The 19562-nt window shown below is 35.7% G+C and overlaps 1 protein-coding gene across 6 annotated transcripts in view; it reads left to right on the top strand.

The window, feature by feature from the left end:
* RPS6KA6 (ribosomal protein S6 kinase A6) overlaps positions 1 to 13908 on the top strand; it is a 180431-nt gene extending 166523 nt beyond the window's left edge. For all 6 annotated transcript variants that reach the window (XM_013990945.2, XM_013990944.2, XM_013990943.2 and 3 more), the window contains 2 exons: positions 6846 to 6986; positions 8828 to 13908. In XM_013990945.2, the coding sequence (XP_013846399.1) occupies positions 6846 to 6986; positions 8828 to 8953 (267 nt within the window). In that variant the 3' untranslated portion in view covers positions 8954 to 13908. The remainder of the gene's footprint in view (positions 1 to 6845; positions 6987 to 8827) is intronic.

Raw genomic sequence — 19562 nt, 5'->3', positions numbered from 1 at the left:
TGTCTTTAATTTTGGTCAGTTTAATTAATATGTATCTCAGGGTGTTCCTCCTTGGGTTTATTTTCTATGGTACTCATTGTGCTTCCTGGATTTGAGTGAGTGGTTCCTTTCCCATGTTAGGGTAGTTTTCAGCTATTATCTCTTGGAATATTTTTTCTGTCCCCTTCTCTCTCTCTTCTCCTTCTGGCACCCCTATAATGTGGATGTTGGTGTATTTATGTTGTCCCAGAGTTTTCTGAGACTCTCTTCATTTGTTTTCAATCTTTTTCACTTTTCTATTCTGCATCCATAATTTCCACTAATCTGTCCTCCACCTCACTCATTCGTTCTTCTGCCTCCTGTATTCTGCTGTTGGCTGCTTCTAGTGAATTTTTTATTTCAGTTATTGTATTTTGCATCTCTTCTTGATTCAGTTTTATATCTTGTATCCCTTTGCTCAGTGTTTCCTGTAAGTTATCCATCTTTGCCTCCAGTTTATTTCCAATGTCTTGGCTCATCTTCAACATCAACAGTCTAAAGTCTTTTTCCTGGAGGTTGAGAATCTCCTGATAATTTAGCTGATTTTCTGGGTTTTTTTTATTTCTCCCTCATTTGAGTTATACTTCTCTGTCTTTTCACTTTTATAGGTTTTTGGTGTGGTGACCTTTTTACAGATACTAGAGTAGTAGTCTCTCTTACTTCTGGTGTCTGCCCCCCTTGTGGCTGATGTCCATACGGGGGCTTTCTGTAGGCTTCCCAATGGGAGGGACTGATGCCTGCCCCCTGGTAGGTGGAGCTGATTCCTATCCTTCTGGTGGATGGGGCTTAGTCTCTGGATGGGATTAGAGGTGGCTGTGTGCCTGGGGTGTCTTTAGGGAGCCTGTTTACTGAGGGGTGAGTCTGTGATCCCACCTGGATTGTTGTTTGCCCTGGGGCTTCTCCCAAAATGGCCACCTCCAGAGAAATGCATGCTGCTGAATATCCCTGAGAGCTTTGCTTCCAATGTCCTTCCCTCACAGCAAGCCACATTCACCCATGTTTACTCAGGAAGTCCTCCAAGTTCTGCAGTCATGTTTGACCCAGATTCCTATGGAGACGTTGACTTGCCCTGGGACCCAGTGCACGTGAAAGTCTGTGTGTACCCTTTAAGAATGGGGTCTCTGTTTTCCCCAGTCCCATGGAGCTCCTGCACAAAAGCCCCACTGGCCTTCAATGCCAGATGCTCCAGGGGCTCTTTCTCCCAGTGCCAGATCCCAGCACATAAGAGTTTGATGTGTGGCTCAGAACTCTCACTGCTGTAGGTGAGTCTCTGTGAACCACTTAGTTTTCAGTCTGTGGAGCTTCCCACTCGGGAGGTTTGGGGTTGTTAATATTGTGAAATTGCCCCTCCTACCTCTTGATGTGGCCTCCTCTTTTTCTTCTGGAATAAGGTATCTTTTTGAAGGTTTTCAGTCCATTTTGTTGAAGACTGCTCAGCCTTTAGTTGTGAATTTTGTTGTTTTTAGGAGAGAAGTTGAGCTCCAGTCCTTCTATTCCACCATCTTCAGAATAGCATAAGTCTTTTATCTGCTTCCCTATAGATAACTATATTTCATTTAAAGTCACTTCTATTCACTCTGCTCAACACAGGAAAACTACACATTCTTTTTTTTTAAATGTCTTTTTGCATTTTTCTAGGACTGCTCCCATGGCACATGGAGGTTCCCAGGATAGGGGTGTAATTGGAGCTGTAGCTGCCAGCATATGCCATGGCCACTGCAACACGGGATCTGAGCTGTGTCTGAAGCCTACACCACAGCTCATGGCAATGCCAAATCCTTAGCCCACTGAGCAAGGCCAGGGATCAAACCCACAACCTCATGGTTTCTAGTCATATTCGTTAACCACTGAGCCATGACAGAAACTCCAACATTCTATTTTCTCACATTATCATCCTCCATCATAAGTGACCAGACATAGTTCCCAGTGCTACAAAGCAGGATCTCATTGTGAATCCATTCCGAAGGCAGTAGTTTGCATCCATTAACCCTAAGCTCTCAAGCCACCCCACTCCCTACCCATCCCCCTTGGCAACCACAAGTCTGTTCTCCATGTCCATGATTTTCTTTTCTGTGGAAAGGTTCATTTGTGCCATATATTAGATTCCAGATATAAGTGATATATAGTATTTGTCTTTCTGACTTTCTTCACTCAGGATGAGAGTCTCTAGTTCCATCCATGTTGCTGCAAATGGCATTATGTCGTTCTTTTTTTATGGCTGACTAGTATTCCATTCTGTATATATATCACATCTTCCTAATCCAATCATCTGTCAATGGACATTTGGGTTGTTTCCATGTCTTGGCTATTGTGAATAGCGCTGCAATGAACATGCTGGTGCATGTGTCTTTTTCAAGGAATGTTTTGTCGGGATTTATGCCCAAGAGTGGGATTGCTGGGTCATATGGTATTTCTATGTATAGATTTCTAAGGTATCTCCATACTGTTTCCATAGTGGCTGTACCAGCTTACATTCCCACTAAGAGTGCAGGAGGGTTCCCTTTTCTCCACACTCCCTCCAGCACTTGTTTTTTGTGGACTTGTTAATGATAGCCATCCTGACTGGTGGGAGGTGGTATCTTGTGGTAGTTTTGGTTTGCATTTCTCTAATAATCAGGGATGTTGAGCATTTTTTCATGTGTTTGTTGGCCATCTGTATATCTTCCTTGGAGAAATGTCTATTCAAATTGCCAAGCTTTTGCACAGCAAAGGAAACCAAAAAGAAAACAAAAAGTCAACTTATAGAATGGGAGAAAATAGTTTCAAATGATGCAACTGACAAGGCCTTAATCTCTACACACTTAATTTCATTTCTAGTGATCAGTCTGATCAAATAATCTATTTCTTCTTAACTCAATTTTGGTGAGATTGGTGTTTCTAGAATATTGTCATTTCTTCTAGGTTGTCCAATTTTTTGACATATGATTGTTCATAGTATTCTCTCTCCTTTTTTTTATGTGTATTCTGTTTTTTGGGGGGGATATAATGTACTGAAAATGTCAATTAATTCTAACCATTCTATTGGCCCTCTCCTTTTATGTCTGTTAGTATTTGTTTCATATATTTGGGTGGTCCTATATTAGGAACATATATATTGACAAATGTAATGGCCACTTCTTGAATTGATCCTTTTATCATTAAATAGTATCCTGCTTTTTCTTTATGGCCTTTGTTTTAACATCTGTTTTGTCTGATATGAGCATTGAAACTTTTGCTTTCTCGTTGTTCCCATCTGCATGAAATATCTTTTTATGTACTCTCACATTCAATTTTTGTGTCCTTTACCCTAATGTGAGTCTCTTATAGGCAGAATATTGTAGTCTCTTTTTTTAATCCAGTCTGCCACCTAGGTCTTTTTATTGGAGCTTTCATTCCATTGAATTATTAACAGGTGTGTATTTATTACATATCTTTTAAACTTTTAAGATGATTCTATATTTCTCCTTTGTTCATTTTTCCCTTTGTGGTTTGATAATTTCCTTTTCTTTTTTGTTTGTGTCCTTTTCTCTTTTTTTATGAATCTTTTATTGTTTTTGGTTCAGGGTTGCCATGTTTTTCTAGTATGTTAACACCTTCCTATAGCTGCTTTTTTTAGACTGATAGTCATATAGCCTCAAACAGATTCTAAGAAAGAGCCAAGACTTTGTAGTCTCCTTCCCCAAATTTTATGATTTTAGTGCTTTTTATTGTGTCTTCATGTTTACGCTTTTTTATTCCTTGTGTTTCATCGGTAGGCTTTTTGGTTTTTTTTGTTTGTTTGTTTTGTTTTGTTTCTTTTTGATATGTATACTGGCTTATTTTTGTGTTTGCTTCCCAATTTTAACTTCCTCCATCCTATATCTTCTTATTTCTTTCCTATTTAGATGAGAACTTTCAAAATTTCTTTTAGGATAGGCTTAGTATTGCTGTATTCTTTTTGTTTTTGCTTGTCTCGGAAAGTCTTTATTTGTCCTTCTATTTTAGATGATGATTTGCTGGGTAGCATATTCTAGTTTGTAAATTTTTCCCTTTTAGAACTTTAAATATCTCTTGTCACTCTTCTGGCTTGTGGCATTCCTGGAGGGAAATCAGCTAAAAGCCTTATGGGGGTGCCCTTGTAATACTTTTGTTTTTCTCTTCCTGTCTTTAGAACTTTCTCCTTCTGTTTAAGTTTTGCCATTTCTATTTTAATATGTCTTGGTGTAGTTCTGTTTGGGTTCATATTTGTGGGGACCCTCTGTTCCACCTGCTTCTTGATATCTATTTCTTTTTTTTTATTTGGGATTTTTCAGCCATAATTTCTTCCTATACATTTTCAATCCCCTTTTCTCTTTCTTTTCCTGGGATCCCTATAATGTATAGATTGGCCAGCTTTATATTATCCTATAGATGTCTTATATTGCTTTTATTTTATTTTATTTTTTCATTTGGCTGTCTGCTGCTCTGATTGGGTGATTTCCCTTATTCTATCTTTCAAGTCACTTATTCTTCTGCATTATTTATTTTATTGTTCAATGCCTTTAGCTTACTTTTTTTTTCTTGGCAAATGTATTTTCTAATTTTTCATTGCTCCTCTGTATAGTTTGTAGTTCCTTTGTAAAGTAATCTGCATTGCTGTTGATAGTCCTTAATTCCTTCAGTATTTTCATTACCGTCTTTTTGAACTCAGTGTCTGTTACACTGCAGAGGTCTGTTTCCTTGTTTGCTCCTGCAGGAGAGTTCTCCTGTTCAACTGGGAATGATTCCTTAGCTTCTTCCTTTTACTTACATTTTTCTTATGATGTGTGTTTAAGGGTCACAGTTATCTACTGTAGTCTACAAAGGCTATTTATATGTGGGAGCATCCCTGTTAGCTTGTATGGGTTTAATATTTTTTGGTGTGAGGATGGCTTGCTGTCTCTTTCCTCAGTGTGTGCAAGGTATTATCCTCTTGATGGGGGTGTAAACGTATATAGCCTGTGAGTGCTTCCAGGGAGATGTGGACAATGTGTGGCTCCTACAGGTGGTGTTTGGTTGCCAGGCCCTTGGCAATGGTGGTGACCGCCCCCTCAGGGAGGTGGCACGGACCCTGGCCCCATGGCAGCAGCAAGGGCTGGTCATGTGCACTCCCAGAGAGCTGGGGGCAATAGGCAGCACTGGGTTTCAGAGCCCTCCAAGGCAGCGAACCCTGGGGTGACTCTGGCAGTAGGTGCTGCCTGGTCACAGGCTCTCAGTGGTGGTGGGCCTTCTGGAGTCTGAGTTGGCTGTAGTAGTTTGCACACGCCCCTGTAGCCCAATCAAGAGGCTCCCTGCCACTTAAGAGCCCACGCATGCACGGAGAAAGAAGTCCTTATGGCAGTCCTGCCCCACTCTTCTATCACTCCCCAACAATGATGCCTTGCTGTTCTGGGAGGTACAGGCCTTCTTTTGTACTCCTTTGGCTGTGGTGCACCACTCCAGAGCCTCCTCTGTTTTTTTCCAAACAGCCAACCCTAGTTTTCTCTCTGGAACTGACCTAAGCCCAAGCCTCAGAGCCTAGCCCCAGCCCAAGTGTATCAGGCTATGGTTCTCTGGGTGTTGGTACCATTTGTCTATGCAGCTCTCTCTCTGCTTTGCTGTCCTCAGATTGGCTACTGTACTTTTCTCCAAGACATTAAGTCACTCCCTCTGTCCAGGCTAATATCCCCATCAGTTAGGTGGCCTCCCAGAGTGCAGATTCCTTTCCTCTTTCACCACTCCATCTCAAGAGTTCTGCTCCCATCCTGATTCCTTTTTTTTTTCTTCCTTTTTTGCTTTTTAAGGCCACAGTCGTGGCATATGGAAGTTCCCAGACTAGGGATCAAATGGGAGCTGCAGCTGCCAGCATATGCCTCAGCCACAGTGACATGGGATCTGAGCTGCATCTGCAACCTACACCATAGCTCATGGCAACTCCGGATCCTCACCCCACTGGGGTGAGGCCAGGGATTGAACCCACATCCTTATGGATACCATTCGGATTCATTTCTGCTGTGCCAAAATGGGAACTCCCCTGATTCCTTTTTTCTCTTCTCCCTTTTTTTCTCTCTCTCTTTCCCTTTTGTTCTGCCCAGTTAGGTGGAGATTTTCTTGCCTTTTTTGGAAGTCTGAGGTCTTCTGCCAGTGTTCAGTAGATCTCCTGTGTGAATTGTTCTACACATAGATTTTTTTTTTTTTTGGCTGTGTTTTTGGAAGAAAGTGAGTTCCATGTCCCACTCCTCTGCCATTTTTTATCCCAGATCATATTTACAAGGTTTTATTACAACAGAGACAAAATAAGCATATTCATATTTACTCTGATGAAAAACTTAGGGTATTCTGACCACTGCTATGCTAGCACTTTGCTGCTAATCTTGGTTTTATGTTTTGCTTCCTTTAATATTTTATACACTAAACCACCAGTTACTGAGTATATTAACAACATAGCATCCTCGTTTCTATGTCGTATCTGTATATAGACACCCTTATACTTTGGGGCCCAGATTACCAGCAAAGATCAATTGTTTCTTCCTCTTCTTGACCATTAAGCACATTCCATTGTACTCCTGTACTTTCTATTTTCTTTTTTGCTCACTAACCACATTCCAGTTCCAGAGATTTGGTATCCTCTCATTTTAGAATGACACATAAGGATATTCTGTATATTGAAAAATATGTTTCAAGATTCTCTTTTGACTGTTAACTTTTCATTCTGTAGGTTTTGTTTTCCATAATGATAGATCAAATAAAACAGACCACAAAGCTGTTGATTCTTTCATATTTTGAGACAATATGAAATGATATATTTTACTAATATCTTTGATGATACGTAGTTTTACATATGTATATATATTTTTTTCAATTTAATTTAGGATTTGCTTTCCCATATGCTACATATGGACCCACAGCAGCGGTACACAACAGAGCAAGTATTAAAACATTCATGGATAACCCACAGAGATCAGTTGCCAAATGATCAGCCAAATAGAAATGATACATCACAAGCTGTTAAGGTAAAACAAACATACTTTTGTGCACCTTCTAAATGCTTGATACCTAATAATGCTATTGCATGCCATTCACTGATGACACATATAATTACCATAAAATATCTTTATTTTTAAAGGTATATTTATAGTTTTTTTTTTCCTTTTTACATCTAAACCTATGGCATATGGATATTCAGGCAAGGAGTCGAATTGCAGCTGCAGCAGAGGCCTGTGCCACAGCCATGGCAGCACCAGATGTGAGCTGTATCTGTCACCTGTACCATAGCATGCAGCAACATCAGATCCTCAACCCACTGAGTGAGGCCAGGGATTTAACTCTCATCCTCACAGAGACAAGCTCAGGTTTTTAACCCACTGAATCACAAGGGGAACTCCCTATAGGTTTCTTTTTTTTTTTTTTTTTTTTTTTTGGTTTGCCTTTTAAAATAACAACCATGGATTCTTCTTAACCTTCTTTACCTACTGCCTTACAATGATAAATAAAAACTTCTTGGAGTTCCCATTGTGGCTTAGTGGTAACAAACCTGACTGGTATCCATGAGGACACAGGTTCCATCCCTGGCCTCACTCAGTGGGTTAAAGGGTCCAGGGATGCTGTGAGCTATGGTTTGGGTCATAGACATGGCTTAGATCCAGTGTTGCTGTGGCTTTGGGGTAGGCCTGCATCTGCAGCTCCACTTTGACCCCTGGCCTGGGAACTTCCATATGTTGTGGGTGTGGCCCTTAAAATCAAAAAAAGTAAAAAAAAATTCTTGATTGTATTTGACTTGTTTTTAGGACACACTGGGGCAAGGAGCAGACTGAATGTAAGTTTCGTATGGAAACAAAATATTGCATTTGTTACTAAATTAATAATCATTAGTGAAAGTTTCCATATTTATAGACAATTAAATTCTGTATTTTACATTTAAGTCTTTTAACCATTCATCTGTCGATAAACACTAAGATATTTCCATATCTTGGCTATTTTGAATATGGGGCACTGAACATGGGATTGTAAATATCTCTGTGGATGAAGAAATTCTGTGTGTGTGTGTATGTGTGTACATATATATACAAACGCACGCACACACACATATATATGTTTACATATAGAATATATATAATGGAATATTATGCAGCTTTAAGGAAGATCCTGCCATTTGCAATAACATAGATAAACCTATAAGACATCATGCTAAGTGAAATTATCTAAACACAGAAAGAAAAAAATGACATGTGATCTTCCTTATATGTGGAATATAAAAAAGTCATATATGTAGAAACAGAGTAGATCAGTGGTTACCAAGGACAGAGAGGAGGGGGAAGTGGCGAGATATTGCTCAAGGCATACAGTTATGTAGGATGAATAAGTCTACAAATCTAATGTGAAGCCCAATGACTAAAGTTAGTAATACTATATTGAATACTAGAAATTTGCTAAAAGTAGATTTCTGGTGCTCTTATTGCACAAAAAAGTAATAACTATGTGAGTAGAAAATATGTTAATCAGTTTGACTGAAATAATCATTTTAATATGTATATCAAAATAACATATGCAATATATACAATTCCTATTAAAAATAAAAATTAAAAGACATTTTAAAGCAAATTAGATGAGTTATGATATATTGATTAAAATAATACTTTTTAGTATTCTAAAAATTGGTAAGAAGCATAGTTATTAAAATTATATAATTAATCTGGTGTTAATCAAGGGATCATTACTGCACAGATTAAAGATTCTCAGTTATTTTCCAGGGGGGAAAAACTTGTATTCTAGTTAAATCTTTCATGATATAATGTGGAAGTTTTTAAACCTCCAGAGATAGTTATTTAGTTTGTAATATTTCTCATTATTTTAGGGAGCCATGGTTGCCACATATTCTGCCCTGACTCATAATACCTTTCAACCAGTCCTAGAGCCTGTTGCTGCTTCAAGCTTAGCTCAGCGACGGAGCATGAAAAAGCGAACATCAACTGGCCTGTAAGATTTTTAGTGTTCCTCACCCAAAATGGATGAAGAAAAAATTAAAAGTATGGCTTTTTGTCCAATCTTATATCAAAGGCATTGTTTTCTACTACATTACTTGAATATTCTGTTTAAGCTTACTTTTTTAGGGAGTGTGAGGTAAAAGACATATACACATCCGCAATATTCATATTATATTGTTTTTCAGTATTTTTGAGGTATTTATTTAAGTATATAATGGGTGTCTGAAGATCCTACCAGCTTTTCTGCACACTAGCTTCTAAAGTTCCTTTCAAATAAAGTTACTTCAATAGTTTTTTTTTCTGATTTTGTACAATAATGGTTTAGGGAATCATTACAATAAACAGAGGCAAATATAATAGTATAATGCCAAGCAATGTCAGTGTTTTTTAACATTAGATCTTGAAAGGATAGGTTTCTTTTAAGAAGAACAAACATGTATTGTAGAAGCTTGTTATTGTGTATAATCAAAGGACGCTATTCATTTGACTCACTGTAATTACTAAAATGTAAACATACTATTTTGGTGCCAGAGCAAAAATCATTTGTGCTAGTATGTGAACTCCTGATGTGGTTGGTGCCAAAGTTTTTACAGAATTAAATTGAGGATGTTTGCAGACAGACCTGTATATTATCCATATGTGGCCTCATCTAGAAGTAAAGGTTTCCATAGGCTTCTGTAAATTTTACATCTAATGAAATTATAGTACAAGTGAAGAAATTTTTAGCCAAAGGCTTTATATTGCTGTTGTAATCTAAATAGTTCATGGTTAAGCCTTTGAAAATGAAGTACATGGTATTGGTACTACCTTAGTGTTAGGTAAGCTGACTTTTGAGTTAACCAATTTGATTTAATTAACATCTTTCCCCTTTATTATGAATGACACTTGTTCTTTTGGACTTCCATGTGCTTTGAATTACAGTGTATCATATTAATCTACCTGGAATTTTATGGTCATATAGTGAAATTTTACTATAGTGGATTTGTGGGCTTAGCATACATGATATAGTTGTAACTCATTTGAGTGAACTCTAGACAATGCTACATAATAGTTATACTTCAAGAAGATTAACTGTCTTTTTAAATAAGTAGTATTAATGATCTACAAAAAATTTGAACCCATTTGAAAATCATATTTATTTTAAAAAGTCTGGCCAAATTGGTCCTATTATTAAATTTTATGATTCAGAACCACTGTGTAGTATGCCTTGTTTTCTTTAAATGATGGAATTTTAAAGAATCTTTTTTGTATTGAAGAGAATACCATTACTACTCCTACCACTACTATTGCTTCTGCTACTGCTGCTGCTGCTTCTATTGACAGGAAAAACTCATGAATGTAAACTGGAGGATATTACACTTTTGTTTAGTGAATATAAGTAATCTACTCATGGATGCTCGGTATACTGATTGCAGTGTATTTTATTTTGCTTAGTTCAGAGACAGATTATTACCGAGCACTGAAGTATACATTTTAGCCTGGGAGATTTGTGACCTCAGTATTTAATAAATGAAATTATACCTAATTCTCTTTATAATGTAAGTGATATATATTTCATACACAAAGATCTGTTTCTTGTGTGTGATGTATAGAAGTATGTATCCTTATTTTGAGATGTCTAATGCAATAATTGAAATGTATTAAAGAACATCTAATATACATGTAAAACAATACTTAAAAATGTACTGGGACACTTTATTATGGATTTTTACATACCAGTTTGGCTTTTTCTTTCCTCATTTTGCTTTATTACTAGAAGTACTTGCATGTGACAATGTATGTCCTCATATTCTGATTTATTTTCCTCTTGTCACTATCTTCTTTGTGTTGTTATGCCCTCTTATCAAAATTGATATTATAAACTCAGAGATATGATTTTGGTATTCACCTTTTCAGAACAGGGATACTTTTTCCATATATGCTTTTTTAGTAATAGAATTAGGATAAGTAAAATTGGAAAATTAAAAATGATCACAAAATAACTTGCAGTCTTTCCATAATCAATGGGCTTTGAAAGTAGATTATCTTAATTTTTTTTTTTTTTGCTTTTTTTTGCGGCTGCACCTATGGCATATTGCAATTTCCAGGCTACGGGTCTAATCAGAGCTATAGCTGCCAGCCTACACCACAGCCACAGCAACATGAGATTCAAACTGCATCTTTGACTTATACTACAGCTCAAAGCAACTCCAGAACCCTGACCCACTGAGCGAGGCCAGGGATTGAATCCACATCCTCATGGATACTGACTGGATTCATTTCTACTGTGCCACAATGGGAACTCCCTAAATGATCTTAATTTTTCAATGAGTTTTCTCAGAAATGTGATATCATATACTCCTTTTTTTAATTGAAAAACATTTTTTTAATTACTCAGTGAATTTATTACATTTATAGTTGTACAATGATCATCACAATCCAATTTTATAGGATTTCCATCCCACAACCCCAGTGCATCCCCCCACCCCCTAAATTGTCTCCTTTGGAAACCATAAGTTTTTCAAAGTCTGTGATGTTCTGCAAAGCAGTTCATTGTGTCAAGGACACGATATAGTCCTTTCATGAAAGGAACATGATCAGCGTTAAGCAACGAACAGCCTGATTCCATATCATTTAGGGTTGTTAATGTATAAAAGACACAGTTATACTAGTGGATATTCCCAATAATTATGAGAGTATTCCTCTGGAAAATTCAAACATGGCAGCTTAGCAGCATGGTAGTTTAACCTTATATAAGGTTATATAAGGGAAAGCTTCAAATTATACCCTCATTCTGTAATAGAAACGCAGGTAGGGATGCCTCGTCATGTCATTTTGGATAGATCTCTAGAGCAGCAAAAGCGGATGTGAATGGGACATTTTTTGATGGGGCTTCTGTAAATGCTTAACCAGTAAAAACAAATCCTTTCTATGAGACTTTAAGATATTTTAGTTTCTATGGATTCATAAACAATTATTTTGCATTGCTATTCTTTCTATTTTATGGTTCTTGGTAGTATTTAATGATAGCAGAGTTTGGGGGTTTTATTGTTGTTCTGAAAAAAAGAGGATGTTTTATTTTTTTAAAAGGGAAAACACCAGGTTTGCCCAGATAGACCAGACAATCTATTGTCCTAAAGCATATATTATCATGAATAAACTTGGGTAACCATTTGTAAGAATATTAAAATGTAGTACTTGTGTTGGTGATTTTGTAGAAAAAAACAATTGTATTGGTTCTTTCATGAAAATCAAAATGTAGCCAGTTTTCTTATATCCATGAATGCCTAAACATTGATTTTTATAATTTATTGCCACTTGTAATTAAATATAGTAAAACATTTCGATGGCATCTCTGGTTAGCCCAACAGGACTTCCCATGTATAGGCAACTCAAATCTTAAAGAACAGATATTTGGTGTTTATAATGTCTCCTCTTTGAAACATCATGTTAAAATAATACTTCCCACAAAAACATATTCATACTGATTGAATATTATTTTCCTGATGGTGAGGCCTTTCGTATATGAAGGAAAAGAACCATTTAACTTGTCCTTAAGATCAACTAGAAAACTTAGGCTTTAAACTAGACAAAGTATGTCTTTGACATCCTCTTCATTCTCTTTCTCCTGGCTTTCCAGCTCACTCATGCTATCCTACCTGAGTACCTCACAGAAGACTCCATGACTAAGGCTTTCTCCAAAAGGATTCTCTGCTTTAAAAGCTGCTCCCACCCTTCCCCTTCCCTGAATCAGAACTTCTCTTCTCACAGAGCAGCTATTTTCTGCTTAAAAAGTTGGAAGGAAGGCTGTCTCATTGAATTAATTCACATTTTTCTGTCAGTGCCCAGTAGATAATTGGCATTTTTCAAGGGAGATGTCCATTAATCAAATGAATTGCTAGTTGCTAGATTTTCAGGCAATCTAATCAGGTGAGACTAATTTTAAAATCAGTTATTATCAAGAAAGATATTTTGGGGGCAAGGAACTTATATAGTGTGCCCTAGTATCAGATTATCCATAAAAAGTGATTTTTTTTGTTTTTTTTTTTACCCAATGCCTTCCTTACTACTTCTCTTCCTGTATTTTCTCTTTAAAAAATTTATAAGCTTATTAATTACAATGAACTTCACACTGAACTTCTATGATAGAATGGTGTGGAGGCAGGCATTGTTTGCTAAGCCCATATTTATCTGCATTCTTGCTTCTCATAGTACACAGTTCATATAGCATAAGGAGTTGCCTCCTGGTCCAAGCCCTTATTTCTATTTTATTTATAAAGAAACACGAGGACAGAAAGATTGAATGCAAACCATCAGTACAATCAGTCTCCAGATCCTTTGTCTAGATTTCAGGACAGAGAGAACCTATTTATCACAATGTTATTCCTCAGCAAGAATGCAAGCCATATTAAGTATAGAATGGTCAACTGTAATTAAACTCCTTTAGAACAATTTCTTATATTTCGAAGCTTATTCTGTATTTTTAACATGTATCTCAAAATGAATGATTTCTGAAATTAAAAGAACAATTCAGTAGTGTGCTATCTGCCTTCCTATGTAAGAATGTAGTGTCATTGATAGTGATTATTTGCAAATACATTATACTCATGCATGTACTGTTCTTGTTTTAGTCATAAAATATAGTGAAGTTTATCATATAATTTCAATTAAATGTTAATGCTTGAACATATAAAATTCAATTTGGTTGGTAATACTTGGAAATATATATAGTAAGCCCTAAGTTATAAGCATAAGTTTCTTTGAAATGTGATGAAAAATACAAAGGAAAGGGAGTTCTCTGATGTCCTAGAGGGTTGAGGCTCCCGCATTTCTCACCACTGTGGCTCTGGTGGCTGCTGTGTGGTGTAGGTTCAATCCCTGTCCCAGGAATTCCCAAATACTGCCTGTGTGGCAAAAAATAAAATAAAAAAAACAAAAACAGAAACAAGAGATAACCTGAAATAAACATTGCAACTCTCATAAAAAAATACAAAGGAAAAAAAATATATATATATATTTTGGCTGCACATGTGGCATGCAGAAGTTGCCAGGCCAGAGACTGAATCCAAGTGACAGCAGTGACCCCAGCCACAGCAGTGACAATGGCAGATCCTTAACCACTAGGCGACCAGGGAACTTAGGAAAATAATTTTTAGAATGCAGAAATGCAAGATTGCTAACTTATATAATATTCCAAAAATCATGTACCTTTTAGTTTATAGACCAGCAAGAAATATTAATTAAATGCTTAGAAATACTCAAACACATACACACACACACACACACACACTTATATGATTGCCATATTAAGATAGGCTTTATATTCACATTTATAAACTTTGTACAATAGAGCCTCTTTGGTTGACTTTTTAAAATTTTTTTATTGTTATTTCCCCAATACAATTTTTTTATACTATGCAGCATGGTGACCCAGTTACACATATGTATACATTCTTTTTTATCCTATTATCATACTCCATCATAAGTGACTAGACATAGTTCTCAGTGCTACACAGCAGGATCTCATTGCTAAGCCATTCCAAAGGCAATAGTCTGCATCTATTAACCCCAAGCTCCCAATCCACCCCACTCCCTCCCCATCCCTCTTGGCAACCATAAGTCTATTCTCCAAGTCTATGATTTTCTTCTCTGTGGAAAGGTTCATTTGTGCCATATATTAGATTTCAGATATAAGTGATATCGTATGGTATTTGTCTTTCTGACTTTCTTCACTCAGGATGAGAGTCTCTAGTTCCATCCATGTTGCTGCAAATGGCATTATTTTGTTCTTTTTTATGGCTGAGTAGTATTCCATTGTGTATATATACAGCATCTTTCTAATCCAATCATCTGTCAATGGACATTTGGGTAGTTTCCATGTCTTGGCTATTGTGAATAGTGCTGCAATGAACATGCAGGTGCATGTGTCTTTTTTAAGGAAAGTTTTTTTCCAGATATATGCCCAAGAGTGGGATTGCTGGGGTCTTATGAACAATTGTATGCTAGCAAATTTGACAACCTAGAAGAAATGGACAACTTTGTAGAGACTTACAGCCTTCTAAAACTGAATCAAGAAGAAATAGATCAACTGAATAGGTCAATCACTAGAAATGAAATTGAATACGTCATAAAATCACTCCCTACAAATAAAAGTCCAGGACCAGATGGCTTCACAGGTGAATTCTACCAAACATACAAAGAGGACCTTATACCCATCCTCCTTAAACTTTTTCCAAAGTTTGAAGAAGAAGGAACACTCCCAAAGACATTCTATGACACCAGCATCACCCTAATTCCAAAACCAGACAAAGATACCACCAAAAAAGAAAACTATTGGCCAATGTATTTGATGAATATAGATGCAATATTCTCAACCAAATTTTAGCCAACCGAATCCAACAACATATAAAAAAGATCATACACCACAACCAGGTGGGATTCATCTCAGGTTCACAAGGATGGTTCAACAATGTAAATCAATCAACATAATACACCACGTTCACAAAAGAAAAGTCAGAAACCACATGCTCATCTTAATAGATGCAGAAAAAGCATTTGACAAGGTCCAACATCCATTCATTATAAAAACTCTTGCCAAAGTGGATATAGAGGGAACATACCTTAAAAAAAAAGCCATTTATGACAAAACCACCTCAAATATAATACTCAATGGAGAAAACCTGAAAGCCTTCCCATTAAAATCTGGAACAAGATAAGAATGTCCACTCTCACCACTGTTATTCAAGATAGTTTTGGAAGTCCTAGCCACAGCAATCAGACAAACAAATAAAAGGCATCCAAATAGGAAGAGAAGAGTAACACTGTCACTGTATTCAGATAACATACCATATATAGAAAACTCTTTGGTTGACTTTTGTTTTTGTTCTATTGTCTAATTACATGAATTAATTTATTCTTCAAAAGATACCTATTAAGCATCTAATTTTATGTCAGTCCGTTCTGCAAAATGCACCAAGGTCATTAGTTCCTTAATAAAGTATCATAATATGACCAATTAAATTTGTTTGCTTTTTCTCTTTCCTATCCAGTAATATTGCTCAGGTCACGATTGAGTTGTCTTTTCAGATTCACTCTCTCTGAAGTTGACAGAACTTAACAGCAAAACATTGTTTGTTTTTTAGTATGGTAAAGATATTTTTAATATCACCAAAGCATTCTAGCTAGAAACAACCATTTTAAAAGTTATACCAGAAAATTTAATTAAATATCCAAATGTGAGCATGGTTTTTGAATGAAAATTTATTTCACAGGAAATTCCACAGTACTCAAAAAGAAGAATGTGTTTTTTCTGTGTTTGCTTTTTTGTAAAACAGTAAGTAGTTTTGGTAGTTGTGAGTTACATAGGGTTTACATAGTGAGAGAATAGTTAGCTATAGTCACACTAAAAAAAAAACAAAACAAAAGCAAGTTTTACTTGCCAACATATCCCAAGCACTTTGGGATTCCTAAATTTATTTTCTGATTTAGAAAATATGGTATTTACTGACATCTTTTTTACAGTTCTCAAGACAGAAATGGTGTTAGATAGAAGTTGTGTGTATATTTGCTTCACATGTATTTAAAAACTAAAAAGCGTCAACTGAAAGAAAAATTCCCTAATAGATTTTTAGTATTATCTTTTTCTGATTATATTATACCATCATTTACATTATAAATGTTTTCTTTAAAGCACGGTTCCTTTCAACAGTAAACTTTTCATTGTAATACACTTTTTAATTTAAAAAAAATTATGTATGAAGAATCCATTTAAGGAGTTCCATTGTGGCTCAGCAGCTAACGAACCTGACTAGCATCCATGAGGATGTGTGTTCCATCCCTGGCCTTGCTCAGTGAGTTAAGGATCTGGCATTGTCCTGAGCTGCAATGTAGGTCGCAGACGTGGCTCAAATCCTGCATTGCTGTGGCTCTGGCGTAGGTGGGCGGCTACAGCTTTGAATGAACTCCTGGCCTGGGAACCTCTATAAGTGGCGGGTGCAGCCCTAAAAAACAAAAAACAAAAAAAAAGAATCCATTTAAGAATATCCATTTTATTTTGCTAAGTAACAGACTTGTTAATAGAATTTTTAATTTTTCCCAGCTATATTGAGCTATAATTAACATAAAACATTGTATAAGTTTAAGGTGTATAATGTAATGATTTGATATAAATATATATTATAAAATTTATCCTCAATATGACTAGTTAATACAAGCATCATCTCACATACTTAAAAATTTTAGAAATAAAATTTTAAAGAATGGAAAAATTAAAAGAATACAACAGTCCAAACTTACATGAAAATAACATTTCAGTAGTTTATACTTGATGAAATTAAAACTTTAACTTAAATCATTTAATGTGTGTAATATAATTTTAGAAAGAAGCAACTTTTTCAGTATGTTTATATAAAATTAAAAATGTGCATATTAACAGTAAAATTTTTAAATTTAATTTTATTGAAGTATTGTTGATTTACAGTGTTGTATTAGTTTCAGGTATACAGCAAAGTGAATCAGTCGTACATGTAAGTACGTCCATTATTTTTTACAAGCTATTGAATAGATTTTCCTGTGCTATGTAGTAGGTTCTCATTAATCATCTATTTTATACAGTGGTGTGTATGTGCTAGTCCTGTCCTCCCAATTATTCCCTCCCCCAAATAGTTTTATGTATGGTAACCATAAGATTGATTTTGAAATCTGTTTCTTTTTTTAAAATGAGTTCCATTATATCATTTTATTAGAATTCACATGTGATATCATATGATATTTTTATTTCTCTGACTTATTTAATGTCATATGATAATCTCTAGGTCCATCCATGTTGCTAAAAAGGCATTATTTTGTTCTTTTTTAATGCTAAGAAATATTCCATTTTGTGTATTGTACCACATCTTCTTTATCCATTCCTCTGTAGATGGACATTTAAGTTCCTTCCATGTCTTGGCTATTGTAAATACTGCCTCAATGGATATTGTGGTGCATGTGTCTTTTCCAATTGTGGTTTTCTCTGGATGGATGCCCAGGAGTGGGATTGCTGGATCATGAGTAGTTCTATATTTAGTTTTCTAAGGAATATCCATATTGTCCCCCATAGTGGTTGCATGAATTGACATTTCCAACAACAGTGTAGATGGGCTCCATTTTCTCCACAACCTCTCCAGCATTTGTCATTTGAAGATTTTTGATGCTGGCCATTCTGACTTGTGTGAGATGGTAACTCTTTGTAGTATTAACTTGCATTTCTCTAATAATTCGTGATTTTCTGCATTTTTTAGTACTCCTTGGCCAGCTATATGTCTTCTTTGGAGAAATATCTGTTCAGACCTTCTACCCATTTTTTTTATTTGTTTGTTCATTTTTTTATATATAAAGCTCCATGAGATGTTTTTATATTTTTGGAGATTAATCCTGCAATTCTGTGGGTTGTCTTTTTTATTTGTTTTTGTTTCCTTTGCTGTGCAAAAGCTTTTAAGTTTCAATAAATCTCATTGGTTTGTTTTTGTTTTTAATATCATTATTCCAGGAGGTGGATCAAACAAGATGTCACTGTGATTTCTGTCAGAGTGTTCTGCCTATGTTTTTCTCAAGGAGTTTTATTGTATCTGATCTTACATCTAGGTCTTTAATCCATTTTGAGTTTATTTTTGTGGATGCTGTTAGAAAATGTTCTAATTTCATTCTTTTGCATACAGCTGTCCAGTTTTCTCAGTACCACTTATTGAAGAGACCGTCTCTTCATTGTATGTTCTTGCCTCCTTTGTCATAGATTAGTTAACTAAGGGATTGTGGCTTTATCTCTGGGATTACTGTCCTGTTCCATTGATCTATATGTCTGTTTTTGTGCCAGGACCATACTGTTTTGATGCCTGTTGCTTTGTAGTATAGTCTTAATCCAGGAAGCCTGATTCCTTCAGTTCTTTTCTTTTTCAATATTGCTTTATTTGGGGTCTTTTTTGTTTCCATATAAATTTTAACATATTTAGTTCTAGTTCTCTGAAGAATGTCATTAGTGCTTTGATAGGGATTGCATTGAATCTTTACATTGCCTTGGGTAGTATATTCATTTGATGATATTGATTCTTCCAATCCAAGAGCATGGTATATCTTTCTGTTTGTGCCATCTTTCTTTTTTTCTTCATTAGGGTCTTATAGCTTTCAGGTCTTTTGTCTCTTTAGGTAGGTGTATTCCTAGGTATTTTATTCTTTTTGCTGTGATGGTCAGTGGGATTGTTTGCCTAATTTCTATTTCTAATATTTCATTGATAGTATATAGAAATGCAATAGGTTTTTGTGTATTAATTATATATCCTGAAACTTCACCAAATTCATTGATGAGCTCTAAACAGTTTTTTTATAGTGTCTTTAGGATTTTCTACTTATATCATGTCATCTGAATACTGTGGCAGTTTTACTTCTTTTCCAATTTGAATTACTTCTGTTTCTTTTTCTTCTCTGATTGCTATAGCTAGGACTTCAAAAAATGATTAATAACAGTGGTGAAAGTAGACATCCTTGTCTTGTTCCTGATCTTAGCAGAAATGCTTTCAGTTTTTCCTCATTGAGAATGATGTTAGCTGTGGGTTTATCATATATGTATTTTATTATGTTGAGTTAGGTTCCCTC

Source organism: Sus scrofa, chromosome X, assembly GCF_000003025.6.
Source record: "Sus scrofa isolate TJ Tabasco breed Duroc chromosome X, Sscrofa11.1, whole genome shotgun sequence".
NCBI classification, from domain to species: domain Eukaryota; kingdom Metazoa; phylum Chordata; class Mammalia; order Artiodactyla; family Suidae; genus Sus; species Sus scrofa.
This window is presented reverse-complemented; position numbering and strand designations above follow the sequence as displayed.